This window comes from Tachyglossus aculeatus, chromosome 3 (genome assembly GCF_015852505.1).
Source record: "Tachyglossus aculeatus isolate mTacAcu1 chromosome 3, mTacAcu1.pri, whole genome shotgun sequence".
NCBI classification, from domain to species: domain Eukaryota; kingdom Metazoa; phylum Chordata; class Mammalia; order Monotremata; family Tachyglossidae; genus Tachyglossus; species Tachyglossus aculeatus.
The window spans coordinates 64,855,045-64,870,505 of NC_052068.1; the positions used below are offsets into that span (position 1 = coordinate 64,855,045).

The window sequence follows — 15,461 nt, forward strand, 5'->3', positions numbered from 1 at the left end:
GAAGTGGCCAGCAAAAAGAGATAGGTACAGCCTTGAAGTGTGAGTTGTGGAAAGAGCACGGGCTTGGGACTCAGAGGATGTGGGTTCTAATCCTGGCTCTGCCACTTGTCTGCTGTGTGACCTTGGGCAAGCCACTTAAATTCTCTGTTCCTCAGTTACCTCATCTGTAAAATGGGGATTAAGACTGCGAGCCCCAAGTGGGACAACCTGATTACCTTATATCTACCCCAATGCTTGGAACTGTGCTTGGAACATAGTAAACCCTTAACACATACCGTAATTATTATTATTATTATTATTATTACCATGATGCATAAAGCATGGGGGTCAATGAGCTTAACCCACTGGAGAACGCACCAAGCCAGGCCCCTCCATTCAACCCCTGGAGGGGAATGGGAAGAGGAAGGAAGAAGCTGTTATGACTTGAAGTTGTTTGATGATGTAATTTGGCTCCTGTATGCTTTGAAGGTTATCGAGTGAGTATAGGAAAAGGGACTAAAAGTCAGAGCACTTTCTTCGTCTGACATGGCCCTTGCTAAACTATAGGTCTCATTACCTGTCCCTTCTTTTCAGTGTGTGTTTCCCCATCCATAAAATGAGAATCATAATGTCCCTCTTACTGTCTTAAGTCTCGAGGCTTGCCAACAACCTTCAGAGTCTGTGTTGTAAATAGAGGGTAGTTTTTTGAATCTCTCATCCCAATACCCTTTGAAGGTTTCTAATAATAATAATAATTGTGGTATTTGTTAAGCACTTACTATGTGCCAGGCACTGTTCTAAGCTCTGGGGTAGATACAAGCTCATAGTCTCAGTGCCCATTATATAGATGAGGGAACTGAGGCCTTGAGAAGTGAAGTGACTTCCCATGGTCACAGATCAGAGAAGTGGTGGAAGCCAGGATTAGAACCCAGGCCCATGCTGTATCCACTGGGCCATGCTGCTTCTAATGGCAGTACTTCTTCCAGGGGTCTGTGAGAGGCCATGTGTCTAAAGTATTGTGATCCTCAAAAAAAAAAGTGATATAGAAATCCGAGGCAAGAGAACAGAATTTTTAAAATGACTTTAGAGTGCACAAGGAACATGGGAACTCACTTGACCATTTCTTTTTGCCACAGCCCTCCAAAGGCAGGCAGATTTTGATCTCAAGCAGAAAGTGTTTGTTTTCCGTTGTGTCTGGCAATTGCATTGGTTACATGTGACTCGTTTGGGTGCCCACAAAGACAAGGAATACTGCAGTAATGGAGGGAAGAGGCAGGGAAGGAGCCTTCTTCTCAGATTTGAGATGGTCAGAGATAGCTGGAAGGTAAAGGTGAACTCAACAAACACATATACGTTCACAGACGTTTGTCATCAGACATAGGTACAAAGAAACACATCCACAGACACACGGAGATACAAAGGTAGAAAACCTGACCACTGAAGCTCAGAAACAACAGACATAGGTATAGATAATTGTTTTATGTACTGTTCCTAGATATTTTTTTTCTGTATTCAAGAAAATCTGAGTTCTTCAAAGCCTCACCCTCTACATCCCTTTGTTTTACATAATAATAATAATGACATTTGTTAAGCGCTTACTATGTGTAAAGCACTGTTCTAAGCGCTGAGGGGGCTACAAGGTGATCAAGTTGTCCCACGTGGAGCTCATAGTCTTAATCCCCATTTTACAGATGAGGTAACTGAGGCTCAGAGAAGTTAAGTGACTTGCCCAAGGTCACACAGCAGACATGTGGCAGAGCCAGGATTTGAACCCATGACCTCTGACTCCAAGGCCCGTGCTCTTTCCACTGAGCCATGCTGCTTCTAGAATTTTTAAAAATCTGTTTCAGTGTCAAGCAGTATTTTGGGCAGATGGCATTGGTTGAAGAGATCGATCAATCAATCATATTTATTGAGCGCTTCCTGTGTGCGGAGCACTGTACTGAGTGTTTGGGAGAGTACAATTTAGCAGAGTTAGTAGCTTACAGTCTAGAGGGGAGACAGACATTAGTATAAATAAGTAAATTACAGATATGACCATAAGTGCTGTGGGGCTATGGGAGGGGGAGAATAAAGGGGACAAATCCAAGTGCAAGGGCAATGCAGAAGGGAGTTGGGGAAGAGTAAGCTCATTGTGGGTAGGGAGCATGTCTACCAACTCTGTTATATTGTACTCTTCCAAGTGCTTAGTACACTGCTCTGCATACACTAAACACTCAATTCATATGATTGATTGAAGGGGAAATGAGGGCCTAGTCAGGGAATGCCTGTCGGAGGAGATGGGTCTTCAATAAGGCTTTGAAGAAGGGGAAAGAGATCGTCTGTCTGATATGAAGGAGGGGAGAGTCCCTGCCCAGAGGTGGGATGTTGGTGAGAAGTTGGTCGTGAAATAATCAAGATTGAGGTTCAGTGAGTGGGTTAGCATAAGGCGAGCAAAGTGTGCGGGCTGGATTGTAGAAAATCAGGGAGGTAAGGTAGAAGGGGGCAAAGTGATTGAGTGCTTTAAAGCAGTTGGAAAGGAGTGGCAAATCACTGGAAGGCCTCGAGGACTGGGGAAACATGGATCGATAATTTTTGTAGAAGAGTGATCTGGACAGCAGAGTGAAGTATGGACTGGAGTGGGGAGAGATAGGAGGCAGAGAGGAGGTCAGAAGGGAGGTTGGCAAGGAGGCTGATGCAAGAATCAAGGTGGGCTAGGTTAAGTTCTTGGATTAACGTGGTAGTGGTTTAGATGGAGAGGAAAGGGCAGATTTTAGTGATGCTGTGAAGGTTGAACCAACAGGATTTGATGACAGACTGAATGCATGGGTTGAATGAGAGAGGTAATTTGAGGATAACACCAAGGTTACAGGCTTATGAGACAGGGAGGATGGTGGTGCTGCCCATAGTGACAGGAAATTAAAAAGGAGGACAGGGTTTAGGTGGGAAGAAGAGGAGTTCTGTTTTGGATCTGATAAGTTTAAGGTGTTGGTGAGGCATCCTAATAGAGATATCCTGAAGGCAGGAAGAAATGCGAGACTCCAGAGAAGGAGAAAAATCAGGGCTGGAGATGTAGATTGCTAAGCACTTAGTACAGTGCTCTGCACACAGTAAGTGCTCAATAAATACGATTGAATGAATGAATGTATATGTGGAAGTCATCTGCATAGAGATGGTAGTTGAAAGCATGGGAGCAAATGAGTTCTCCAAGGTAGTGGATCAAGGGGATCTAGAGCTGGGCTTTGAGGGATTCCCACCATGAGTGGGTGGGAAGCAGAAGGGGAGCATGCAAAAGAGACTGAGTGGCCAGCGAGACAGGAGGAGAGCCAGGAGAAGACAGAGTCAGTGAAACCAAGGTTGGATAACATTTCTAGGAGAAAGGGGTGGTCAGCAGTGTCAAAGGCAGTTGAGAGGTCAAGGTTGATTAAGGTGGAGTAGAGATCATTGGATTTGGCAAGAAAGAGATCATTGGTGCCATTGGAGAAGGCAGTTTCTGTGGAGTGAAAGGGGCAGAAGCCAGATTGGAGAGGGTCATGGAGAGAAATAGAGCAGGGGAACTGGAGAAAGTGAGTGTAGGCATTTTGCTCAAGGTGTTTGGAGAGGAATGGTACAAGGGAGATGGGGAGATAACTGGAGGAAGCTGTGGGGATCAAGAAAGTGTTTTTTTTTTTTTTAGGATAAGGGAGGTATGGGTATGCTTGAAAGCAGTGGGAAAAAATCATTGGAGACTGAATGGTTGAAGATGGTAGTAAGGGTAGGAAGAAGGGAGGGGCAAGTGCTTTGATAAGATTCCAAGAGATGGGGTTGGAGGTGCAGGTGGAGGGGATAGATTTTGAGAGAAGGGAGGAGATCGCCTCTTGAGATACTGCTATGAAAAATGGGAGAGTTGAAGAAGAGGCAGGAGAACAGAGGGACCGAAGAGGAGCAGGGGAGATTTTAGGGAGATCACACTTGATGGTTTTGATTTTCTCAATTAAGTACATGGCCAGATCATTAGGCACACAAGATGGTGGAGGTAGGGGGCCTGGGGATTTGAGGAAGGAGTTAAATGTCTGAAACAACTGGTGAGGGCAGTGGGCACAGGAGTCAATAAGGATGGAGAAATAATGTTGCCAAGCAGAGGAGTGGGCAGAGGTAAAGCAGGCAAGGAGGATGTTGAGGTGGACAATGTTGGCCTGTTATCTGGATTAAGTTAGGTGAGACCCGCAAAGAGATGAAGAAAAGAAGTTCCTTGAGTTGGGCCAGAAGCAGGGGGTGGGGAGGGTAGTCCAGGATTCCCCATCTGAGGGGTTCTTAGTCTACATGAGTGATTCTTCCGAGCTCAGCAGCATCCAATCGCTTCCTTGTCCTGACCTCGAGTCCTGGCATCCATCCAGCACTCTTCCAGTCATTGTTTTTGGAAGAAAAATCAAAAGTCCTTCCCTTTCTTAAAGACAGGGCAGGTAATCCTGCAGACCAACACAAGCTAGTTAGTCCCTCAGCCTCTGCAGTGGCCTCACTGACACTCAGGATTGAGGGGAGACCAGTCCCACCCTCCTGAAAACCAGACCTGAGGAGACTTTTCGAGAGTTGCTCCTCCACCCCCAGCCCACTGTCTCCTTTTATGGGACAGCTGAAGTATTTGAGGGGCTGGGGAGAAAGGTGGAAGGCTATTTTTTAATGGGCTACCAGGTATCAGCACCTTCTCAGGGTCGCACCTGGAGAGTTTCCAGTACTCTACCAGTCTCGACTATGGGAGGGAGAGTCAAGCAGAGGCATACCCATTCCATTCCTAGCTTGGCCAGTGGCTCGTGAGTGGCAGGCAGTCTTTTCCACATCAAGACTTCCCTGTGCTGGGCAAAAGCAGCATGGGAAAGAATCAAGAGTGGAGACTCAAGTTTACTGCGTGGAAGGAGGCAATGGTAAACCACTTCTGTATTTTAACCAAGAAAACTCTATGGACACACTGCCAGAACAATTGCAAATTGAGGTAGGGCATTCTAGGTAAAATGTGTCCATGGTGTCACTATGGGTTGGAGACGACTCGACAGCATAAGACAAGACAAGACCAGGTATCAGCGGACTATGTATAGGTCATGGTGGGCTTAACCCATTTATCAGAGAAGGAAATTGACTGTAGAAAGGTGAGGAAGTTGAGGCTGGAAGTTGAGTTATCACCTTGTCAGGGCCCCACAGAGTGGAATGAGTATCCCGGGCATCTCTGCCGTCTAGCCTGATGATCCTGTGGATCCTGTTTTGGGAAGCCTTCCTCCAAGAACCCAAGTCTGGCACCAGAGTCCTGGCCTTCTGACTCATCCTCCGGCCCTCTCCCCACATTGTCTTTGGACTCACTGACCAGCCCTCCTGTCACAGCAACCCCTAGCTGGCCATCTGGACTAAGTGCTTAGTACAGTGCTTTGCACAGAGTAAGTGCTCAATAAATGCAATTGAATGAGTGAATGACTGGGGCCCTTGATTGGGAGGATCAATTTCTTGACTGGTCATTTTCTCCTCGGTCTCCTCTTGGAAGCAGCCCATCAGTTGGAACAAACACATCCACCTGCTCTTCAGGGGCAAATGGAGGGATGAGCAGGAGTCTTAGAATGCTGGTCTAGCACCTCTCAAATGATTCAAGGTTTGGGAACTCCCCTCTGTGAACCAGGACTAACAGAATTGGGCCAGATCAGCTTAGAGAGAGTTGCAGGGGGTTTTGGAACAGACTCCCCTTAAACTTTGCTCTCTAGGCTGATGTGGCCCAATACCTTTAGTAGCCCCAAATGCCAGTCTTCAAATGTCTGCAGATGTTTCAGAAGGCACTGCTGTGATTTCATTGTGAACCAAGCAGGAAAAGATGTGTGAATTGAGGTTGGGGATGGGGAGTGGCCTTAGGACTGAGACCAAGTTGCCCCCAGAGTTGTGGCCAGGGGGATTGAGGGATGCATTGCTAAGGGGATTTGTGGAGCCTCTAATGGAAAAGGAGAGCCAGCCATCTTTTTCAGTTCATTTCCTTGCAGCCCTCCCTGGATTCCCCTTTCCCCCTTCCCCCGTGATTATCATATGAGTCTAGGACTTCCTAGAAGCCTGCCAGAGATTGACTTTGAGTCCATTTGGATACAGGCATTCTACACTCTGAGTGGAATTATTCATCACGATTTTGATGATGATGAACTACACTGCCTCAGCCTCACTCCTTCCTGGCCAATCACTCCTTCTAGCTCCCTGGTCTAGGGATGTTCATCCAGAGAGAAAGCTACCTCTTCCTCATACTTCCTTCCTGGTCTTTCACGTCTCACCATGTTTTCTGGGGGGTTTTTCTGTGTCTGGGTAGAACTATTTCGAGAGCTACATTTCCATCGCTTCCACTGTGCCTTCAGTGCTGTGTCTCATTGGGAATTTCCTGCTGGTTAACAGGTAAGTGCCAATACCTGGTCCCCCTCCCCCTGCTCAGATACAAAACAGTCCGTTTCCAAGCTTCTGTGAGCCCCATGTGGAACAGCACTTGGCACATAGTAAGCATTTGACAAATACCATAGTCATTATTATTAGTCCACTCTGCTTCTGGCAAGCAGGATCCAAAACTGGAAGCCAGGTTGGGATCTCCCCTGGGGAAAGGTTCAGCAGAAAAGAAAATGAGGACCCAGGTCTAAAACAAACTGGTTTTCTTCCTCTCTCTTCTCGTGGCCATTTTTGAAGTCCTTTCTGGAGAAAGGCCTAAGGAGGGAAGTCTTGGTAAAGGGTGAAATTTCCTGATATTAAATGTTCTACCCTGCTAGCCTTAACCCTAACTAGGACCTTTCATTTTAAAGCATTGGGCCAGGAGTCAGGACTTCTGACCTGGATTTCACCCTGACTCATGGGATGATTTGGAGCAAATCACTTCACCTCCAAATGCTAAATATTCTTCCTCTGGGAACGATTAAGAATCCAGATTGCCATGTATTTTGAGGTCTTCAGCCTGTAAGGCACTGAAGCAAAGAAAATAAATTGAGCCAAAAAAAAAAGAAATATGGCTGAGACCAAGTAAAGATCTTAATAAACATGGGGTGGGGAGGAGAAAGTTGAGTGTCAGCGTTGGGCTGGTTGAATTTTTGAACCTAAACGTAAGGCTGTTGTGAAGGAAAACATAATCCAGACTCAGAAACTGGAAAAGGTCACATATCTGTGAACAAAACTAGACTCTGTTTTTCACTTTGTGTACATGCATGATGCAAAGTTACAGTAAACTCCAGATTGTCTCTCCTAAGGGTTGGGGGAGTCAGTCAGTAGTATTTATTGAGCACTTTCTGTGTGCAGATCACTGTACTCTGTGCTTGGGAGAGTACAATATAACAAGAAACAGGCACATTCCTAACCCACAATGAGCTTACATTCTAGAGCGGGAGACAGACTCACGTCCTCCAGGAGGCCTTCCCAAACTAAGCCCCCCTTTTCCTCTGCTTCTCCGCCCCTCTCCATCGCCCTGACTTCCTCTGCTCTACCCCCTCCCCACCCCACAGCACTTGTGTATATATGTACATATTTATTATTCTATTTATTTTATTAATGATGTGTATAGGTCTATAATTCTATTTATATTGATGCTATTGATGCCTGTTTACTTGTTTTGATGTCTTTCTCCTCCCTTCTAGACTGTGAGCCTGTTGTTGGGTAGGGATGGTCTCTATTTGTTGCCGAATTGTACATTCCAAGTGCTTAGAACAGTGCTCTGCATACAGTAAGTGCTCAATAAATACAACTGAATGAATGATTGAATGAATGAATAATATACTGGGGGATGCAAAGGGGGAAGCCTAGAGTAGGGAAGTGATAATGTCCGCTAATCTCAAAATGAGGAACCTGGAAGATGGTATTTGTGGTATTTGTTAGGCACTTACTATGTGCCAGACACTATACTAAGCGCTGGGGCCCCCAACCTGGTACACTGCCAGTCCAGTCCACAGTAGGCCTGTGGAGGGCTGCAACGCCCAACTCTGGAGTCTGGACCAGTTTGGCACTTCTGGTGGTACGGAGAAGATTTCTCTGGTGCCCACTGGCAGCCTGTCTCCAGGGTCGGAGGAAAGGATAAGCAGAGAAGAAGGGTTTCCCCAGTCCCAGATAGAACAAAGAGAACTCCTAATCTCCAACAGCCTGAGCCTGGTTGCAGGGCCTTTATCTCAGAACGATAGAAGAAGGGGAAGGAAGTCAAGGAAGAAAGGCGAGAATGAATTGGCCACAAACTACAGTGCCCAGGAGAGAGGTAGAGTGCCCCCACTTCCTCATCTGGAAACAAATGGGGCTTTGAAACTCTTGGCTAGTAATGGTCAGTCTCTGGAAGATGACAATCCCTGATCAGTTAACCAAACAACCAACCAACCAATCGGTTGTATTCATTGAGCACTTACTATGTGCAGAGCACTGTATTAAGCTCTTGGGAGAGTACAGTATCACAGACTTGGTGGACACATTCCCAGTTCCCTAGAATACAAAAAAAAAAATGGCATGAAACAATGGGAAACGAGGAAGGGGAAGGGATTGCCAGCTTTGGGAAACGTTTTCAGTTATCTCATCTGGTTCGGGGAGGTGGCTTTTTTGCTAAACTATTTTTTATTTAATGTGTGAGATTGAAATGTTGCCTTCTATTCCTTGAGAAGGACCCCGGCTTTTTCTGACTGGCTCATCCATAATCACCAAGTGTTTTATTATGTTAAATTGGCAGCATCATAAATACTTATGAGGAAGATTTACATTTTGGAGGCTTCTGAGGAAATCGGTCCCCTGGGGTTCATATCACTCACACAGAAGGAGAGTGGTGGGGGAAGGGTCCATCTTCATTATACACCAACTTCAGAGGATGCTAGAATTTCCACCAGGGTGGCAGGAACCGTTTGACAAAGTGCTCCCCCAAACACCTAGTATCCCAGGCCTTGATGGGATCTCAAGATCTTGAGATCTCGGGCAGGGCTGCCTGGGAACCTTCCTAGGAATAAAGCTTCCTTTTTTTTCATTCAATTCAGTTGTATTTATTGAGTGCTTACTGTGTGCAGAGCACTGTACTTAGCGCTTGGGAAGTACAAATCAACTATAAAAATACAAAGTACAAATTTTTTTCTCCTCAACATCTCTAGGGAGGGAGATTCCCAAGTACCTCTCTGTTTTCTGTTCAAGAGAAATGCAGCTTCTCCTCTTGGGTTGATAGTTGTAGTAGTAGCAGTAATATCAATCAGTCAGTTGTATTTATTGAGCACTTACTGTGTGGAGAGCATTGTGCTAAGAGCTTGGGAGAGTACAATATAACAGAGTTGGTGGACCCATTCCCTGCTCACAATGAGCTTACAGCCTAAAGGACTAGTAGTAGACCTGGGTTCTAGTCCAGGCTCTGTCACATTCATTTATTCATTCAATCGTATTTATTGAGCACTTACTGTGTGCAGAGCACTGTACTAAGCACTTGGGAAGTACAAGTAGGCAACATATAAAGATGGTCCCTCCCCTACAACAGGCTCACAGTCTAGAAGGGGGAAACAGACAACAATACAAAACATGTAGACAGGTGAAATCAAGGTCACATGCTTGCTGTGAAACTTTGGACACATCACTTAATTTCTCCATGCCTCAGATCATTATTATTATTATTCTTCATTTGTTAAATGAATTATTATTCTTCATCTGTTTTCTGTCCTTAGATCATGAGGTCTATGAGAGAAGGAGCGTGGGTCAGTGGAAAGAGCACGGGCTTGGGAGTCAGAGGTCATGGGTTCTAATCCTGGCTCTGCTGCTTGTCAGCTGTGTGACTTTGGGCAAGTCACCTAACTTCTCTGTGCCTCAGTTTCCTCATCTGTCAAATAGGGATTAAGACTGTGAGCCCCACGTGGGACAACCTTGATTACCTTGTATCCCCCCAGTGCTTAGAGCAGTGCTTGGCACATAGTAAGCGCTTAACAAATACTAACATTATTATTATTATTATGTGGAACAGGGAATGTGTCCAAACTGCCTATACTATAGCTACTACAGAGCTTAGTTCTGTCCTTAGCCCACAGTAAGAGCTTAACAAATACCACAGTTATTATCATTAGTAGTTGTAGTAGTGGAATCAATAGTATTTATTGATCTCTTACAATGTGCACAGCACTGACACAAAGCACTAGGAAAGAATACGCGACAGGTGGGAATTAGACTTGGTCCCTGTCCCTTGTGGGGCTCACTGTCTATGAATGAAAAGTGGGGGAGGGGACTGTCATCAGACACCTAAGAAGTGATGGGAATAATAATAATAGTAATGGTATTTATTGAGTGCTTACTATGTGTCAGTCACAGTTGTGAGCTCTGGGGTAGATACAAGCTAATCAGATTGGACATAGTCCCTGTTCCACATTCATTCATTCAGTCATATTTATTGAGTGCTTACTATGTGCAGAGCACTATACTAAGCGCTTTGGGGTTCACAGTCTTAATCCCCATTTTACAGGTGACATAACTGAGGCACAGACAAGTTAAATGACTTGCCTGAGATCACAGAGCAGACCAGTGGTGGAGCCGGGATTAGAACCCATGACCTTCTGACTCCCAGGCCTATGCTGTATCCACTAGGCCACGCTGCTTCAAAAACCACCAGGATAACATCATGACCTGGTGAGACCCTCCCCTGAGCTGACTGGCCCCGATGTCTGAACAGGTTCCAGAGGCTACATTAGACCCACTCAGGCGGGCCTCTCGGCTTCTAGCACCATTTCATAAAGTTTTATTGCATTTACAAATCACCCAGGGCATAATTACCGAGGGCCTCACACTCACACAGGGCGGCCGAGGACCATGGGGCCAGTTTATGCAGCGGGTAATTAGAAGGTATAATGTACTCGGAAAATCGGGAAGCCTTGAATCGAAGCAGGCCGTTTAGATGATGGATATTCCATCGGGGGTTGGGATGAGTTTCCCTCTGTGCTTAGCTTCCTTATCCCTCCTCTCCCTTGCCTTGATGGGTCCTACCCAGGGGATGATCCAGTAAGGAAGCCCTGTCAGTGTGTTATGTCACCTTCCTGTCCAGACAATTAATTACCTTGTAGGGACAAGCTCGCGATTGCTTCATCCCTGCCAGCCGTCATTTCCCAAACCAGCTTTGTCTTGGATGAGGTGGTGGTCTAGCTCCCATTTGGGGCTGGAGCTGCTGTCGCTATTTACAATTTGGCTGAGACCTTGGATCTTGGACCAAATTGACGTCCTCAACACCACCCTCTCGCTGAACTCAACTCACTTGCCCCTCTATCCCTTCGCCAATCTTGTACCACTAACCCACAGCCCTGGATCATCTCCACAGTGTGCTTCCTTTGCTCTTACACATGAGCTGCAGAGTACTACTGGCAGAAATCCAGATATCAGTGCAAACTGTGTACCCCAACTTCTTTCTACCTTGCTTTAGCTCTGCCCTCTCCTTTGCCCAGCAATATTATTTTTCCATCCTTAGTGACTCCCATGTCCATTGTCCTGCTAGCTTTCAGACATTTAACTCCCTCTGCAAACTCCCTGCCCCCCACCTCTCCCATCTAATTTTTTATGTTAACTCTATAGACCTAACCATGTACTTTATTAAGAAAATTGAAACCATGAGGCATGCACTCCCTATAATCTCCGCTGCTCCTCTCCAGTGCCTTCCTCCTACTGCCCCTTTTCCAACTCTCCTATCTTTCCCACAGTATCTCAAGAGTAGAATCCAGTGCCTCCCTCCTACTGCCCCCTTTCCAACTCTCCTATCTTTCCCACAGTATCCCAAGAGTAGAATCCAGTGCCTCCCTCCTACTGCCCCTTTTCCAACTCTCCTATCTTTCCCAGCAGTATCTCAAGAGATCTCCTGCCATCTCTCAAAATCCACCCCCTCCACCTGCATATGTAACCCCATCTCTCCCCACCTTATCAAAACACTTGCCCCCTTCCTTCTTCCCTCCCTGACCACCATCTTTCAACTGGTCACTTGTCAGTGGCTTCTTCCCCACTGTTTTCAGACATGCTCATGTCTTCCCTAAACTAAAAAAGCCTCCCTTGACCCCATGGCTCCCTCCAGTTATTGCTCCATTTCCTTCCTAGCATTCCTCTCCAGACTCCTTGAGTGTTTTGTCTACACCTGCTTCCTCTACTTCCTTTCCTCCAGTTCTCTCCTTTAGCCCCCTCCAATCTGGCTTCCACCCCCTTCATTCCACAGAAATTCCCTTCTCAAAAGTAACCAGTGATCTCCTTCTTGCCAAATTCAGTGGCCTCTATTCCATCCTAATCCTCCTCGACCTCTCAGCTGCCTTCGACATTATTGACCACCATCTTCTCCTGGAAACATTATCCAACTGGCTTCCCTGACACTGTGCTCTTCTCGTTCTCCTCCTATCTTGTTGGCCACTCATTTTCCATCTCTTTCACAGGCTCCACCTCTCCTTCCCACCCCCTAACTGTGGGAGTCCCTCAAGGCTCAGTTCTGTATCCCCTTCTATTCTCCATCTACACCCACTCCCTTGGAGAATTATTCACTCCCATGCTTCAACTACCATCTCTTTGTGGATGATTTCCAAATCTGCATCTACAGCCCTGAACTTTCTCATTTTCTGCAATCTCGCATTTCCTCCTGCCTTCAGGACATCTGTACTTGGTTGTTCTGCCAGCACCTCAAGCTAAACATTTCCAAAACAGAACTTATCCTCCCACTTCAACCCTGTCCTTCCCTTGAATTTCCTCTCACTGTAGACAGCACCATCATCCTCATTGTCTCACATGCCCGTAACTTTGGCATTATCCGTGACTCATTTCTCTCATTCAACTCATGTATTCAACCTGTTACCAGATCTTATCGGTTCTACCTTAACAACATTGAAGTCTGCTCTATCCTCTCCATCCAAATTGCTACCATATTAATCCAAGCAATTATCCTGATCTCCTTTCCCCACTTCAGTCCGTACTTTACTCTGCTGTCCAGATCATTTTTTAAAAAAGCCATTCAGTCCATGTTTTCCCACTTCTCAAGAACCTCCAGTGGTTGCCGACCCACCTCCACATCCAACAGAAAGTCATTTCCTGAAGCTTTTAAGTACTCAGTCCCTTTTCCCCTTCTACCTTACTTCTCTGATTTCCTACTACAACCCAGTTTGCGTGATTTGCTCATCTTACATCAACTTACTCATTGTACCTCAATCTTGTCTCTCTCACCACCAATCTCTTGCTCACGTCCTTTCTCTGACCCGGAACTCCCTCCCTCTTTATTCACGATCATTCTCCCTGCCTTCAAAACCTTATTAAAAACCCATCTCCAAGAAGCCTTCCTGGACTAAGCCCTCATTTCCTCTTCCCCTACTCCCTTTTGTGACACCCTTGTACTTGGATTTGTCTCCATTAGTAACCCCCTCCCTCAGTCCCACCACATTAATGTATATATCCATAATACATTTATGGACTGTAAACTTGTTATGGGCAGGGAACTTGTCTACCAGCTCTGTAGTATTGTAAACTCCTAAATGCTTTAGTACAGGGTCCTGCACACAGTAAACACTCAATAAATTTGATTGAATTTGTGACGCACAAATAAAGGAAATGTATCAATTCTCATCGGTAGGGTGGCAGTCAACGTCCGGGTCTTGGCCTCCTTGTCCATCATGCTGGCAATCTTCGTGGTGATGACTGTGCTGGTGAAAGTGGACACTTCTTCTTGGACCCACGCCTTCTTTGCCATCACCATCGCATGTGTCGTGGTCCTCAGCAGCGCCTCCACTATCTTCAACAGCAGCATTTTCGGCATGACGGGCTCTTTCCCCATGAGGAATTCCCAGGCTTTGATATCAGGTTAGAGCTACCCTTTGCTATGGCTACTGACTCTGGGTTACCCTCCTGAGCACTTAGTACAGTGCTCAGCATGGAGTAAGTGCTCTGTAAATACCAAGGTTAATTGGTTGGTGGATGAATTGATTGAAAAGGCCGGCCAGCTTGGTGAGAGATGTACTATCTAATGTCAGATGCTCCCTTCCACAGCCCATGGAGATTCTAGCTCAGAGATGCCGGGCCTTTCATTGTGAGCACAGGGACAAGAAGGGGGCTAGAATTTTAGCGGGGATTTGCAGTCTTCAAAAGGCTAATGGGTCTTAATTTCATCAACTGAATTCTCTTCAGTCGTGACTTGAAACTCTCAGGTCTTGTCCAAGGGCAGGGAAGAATGAGGGTGGGAGTCCAGCATACACAGCTGTGGGTGGACCCCACCCCCTAGCATCCCTGTGGAGTGGACACCTATGGCCTTATTCCCAAAAGACCATGTAAAAGTCCAGCAGAAATGCCCTTTCTGAGATTGGCTGTCCCTGCCTTGCTTCCTGCTCCCTCTGCAAACCCTCGGCCCTCCTACCTCTCCTGCTCCCTCCTATTCTTCCCCTCTGATTGTCCTCCTTCTTCCTTCTTCCCCCTCTGCCTCCAGTCCCCTGCTCCCGTATTGCTGCTGCCCCCATCCCTACCTCTGTCCCTCCCAAGCCCAACCCTCTTTTCTGCTGCCTGGGAGTCAGTTAAAGAGTGAGGAGGAGATGACACAGGCAGAGTCCCTTTCTACGTTAGATGGAGAGATGAATGCACTAAAATATTCTGTCTGTTTCATTAGCCCTAGGTCTGCATCTTTGTGAGATGTGCCTCCGATGCCCTCAGTATTTTGAGTGAAACCAAATGGGTACCAACAAGAGGATTGGTGATAATAATTGTGGTATTTAAGTGCTTACTCTGTGCCAAGCACTGTTCTAAGCACTGGGGTAGGTACAAGGTAGTCAGGCTGGACACAATCCCCATCCCAAATGGGGCTCCCCATTTTACAGATGGGGTAACTGAGCCACAGAGAAGTGAAGTGACTTGCCCAAGGTCACATAGCAGGCAAGAGGCAGAGGTAGGATTAGAACTCATATCCTCTGACACTCCCAGGCCCATGCTCTTTCCACTAGGCTATGCTGCTGCTGACCATGATGAAGTCAATTGTGTCACCTCCAGTAGGACCCTTCCCACATTTTCTCTCCCCTCCAAGGACTCAACCATTCCCCACGCTCTCCCTGTGCTTCTCAGCTCTGTAGCAAGAGCAAGGAAGTGTGGCAGCTTTGCTAGGGTGGCTTTAAGCCAGGTGGAGTTGGGAGCAGTTGCCCTCCAGGCACAGACACAGCCAACCTAAGTCTTTTTTTCCTTTTCCTCTTCTTCCATTCTCTTCTGCATCTTCCTGACTTGCTCCCTTTATTCATCCCCCCTCCCAGTCCCACAGCACTTATTATGTATCTGTAATGTATTTATATATATTAATGTCTGTCTTCCACTCTAGACTGTAAGCTCACTGTGGGCTGGGAATGTGTCTGTTACATTGTCCTCTCCCAAGTGCTTAGGATAGTGCTCTGCAAACAGTAACGCTCAATAAGTACAATTGACTGACAGACCACACCCTTCGGTGGGTTGAAATCTCTGGGCCATGGTTCATCACTTCCTCCCACGAGCAGGAGTCTTTGGAAGGGGCACCGAGTCATCTGTATCGACAAGAAGTTCAAGAAAGTTCAGAATTCTTGTTC

General features: G+C 46.4%; 1 protein-coding gene and 1 non-coding gene across 3 annotated transcripts in view; both read left to right on the forward strand.

The window, feature by feature from the left end:
* SLC29A3 (solute carrier family 29 member 3) overlaps window positions 1–15,461 on the forward strand; it is a 45,697-nt gene that overhangs the window by 21,514 nt on the left and 8,722 nt on the right. For both annotated transcript variants that reach the window (XM_038743973.1, XM_038743972.1), the window contains 2 exons: window positions 6,266–6,348; window positions 13,502–13,728. In XM_038743973.1, coding sequence (XP_038599901.1) covers window positions 6,266–6,348; window positions 13,502–13,728 — 310 coding nt within the window. The remainder of the gene's footprint in view (window positions 1–6,265; window positions 6,349–13,501; window positions 13,729–15,461) is intronic.
* Window positions 4,638–4,775, forward strand: LOC119926446. The gene has a single exon (XR_005450321.1). It is a non-coding gene; the product is annotated as a small nucleolar RNA SNORA7 (small nucleolar RNA).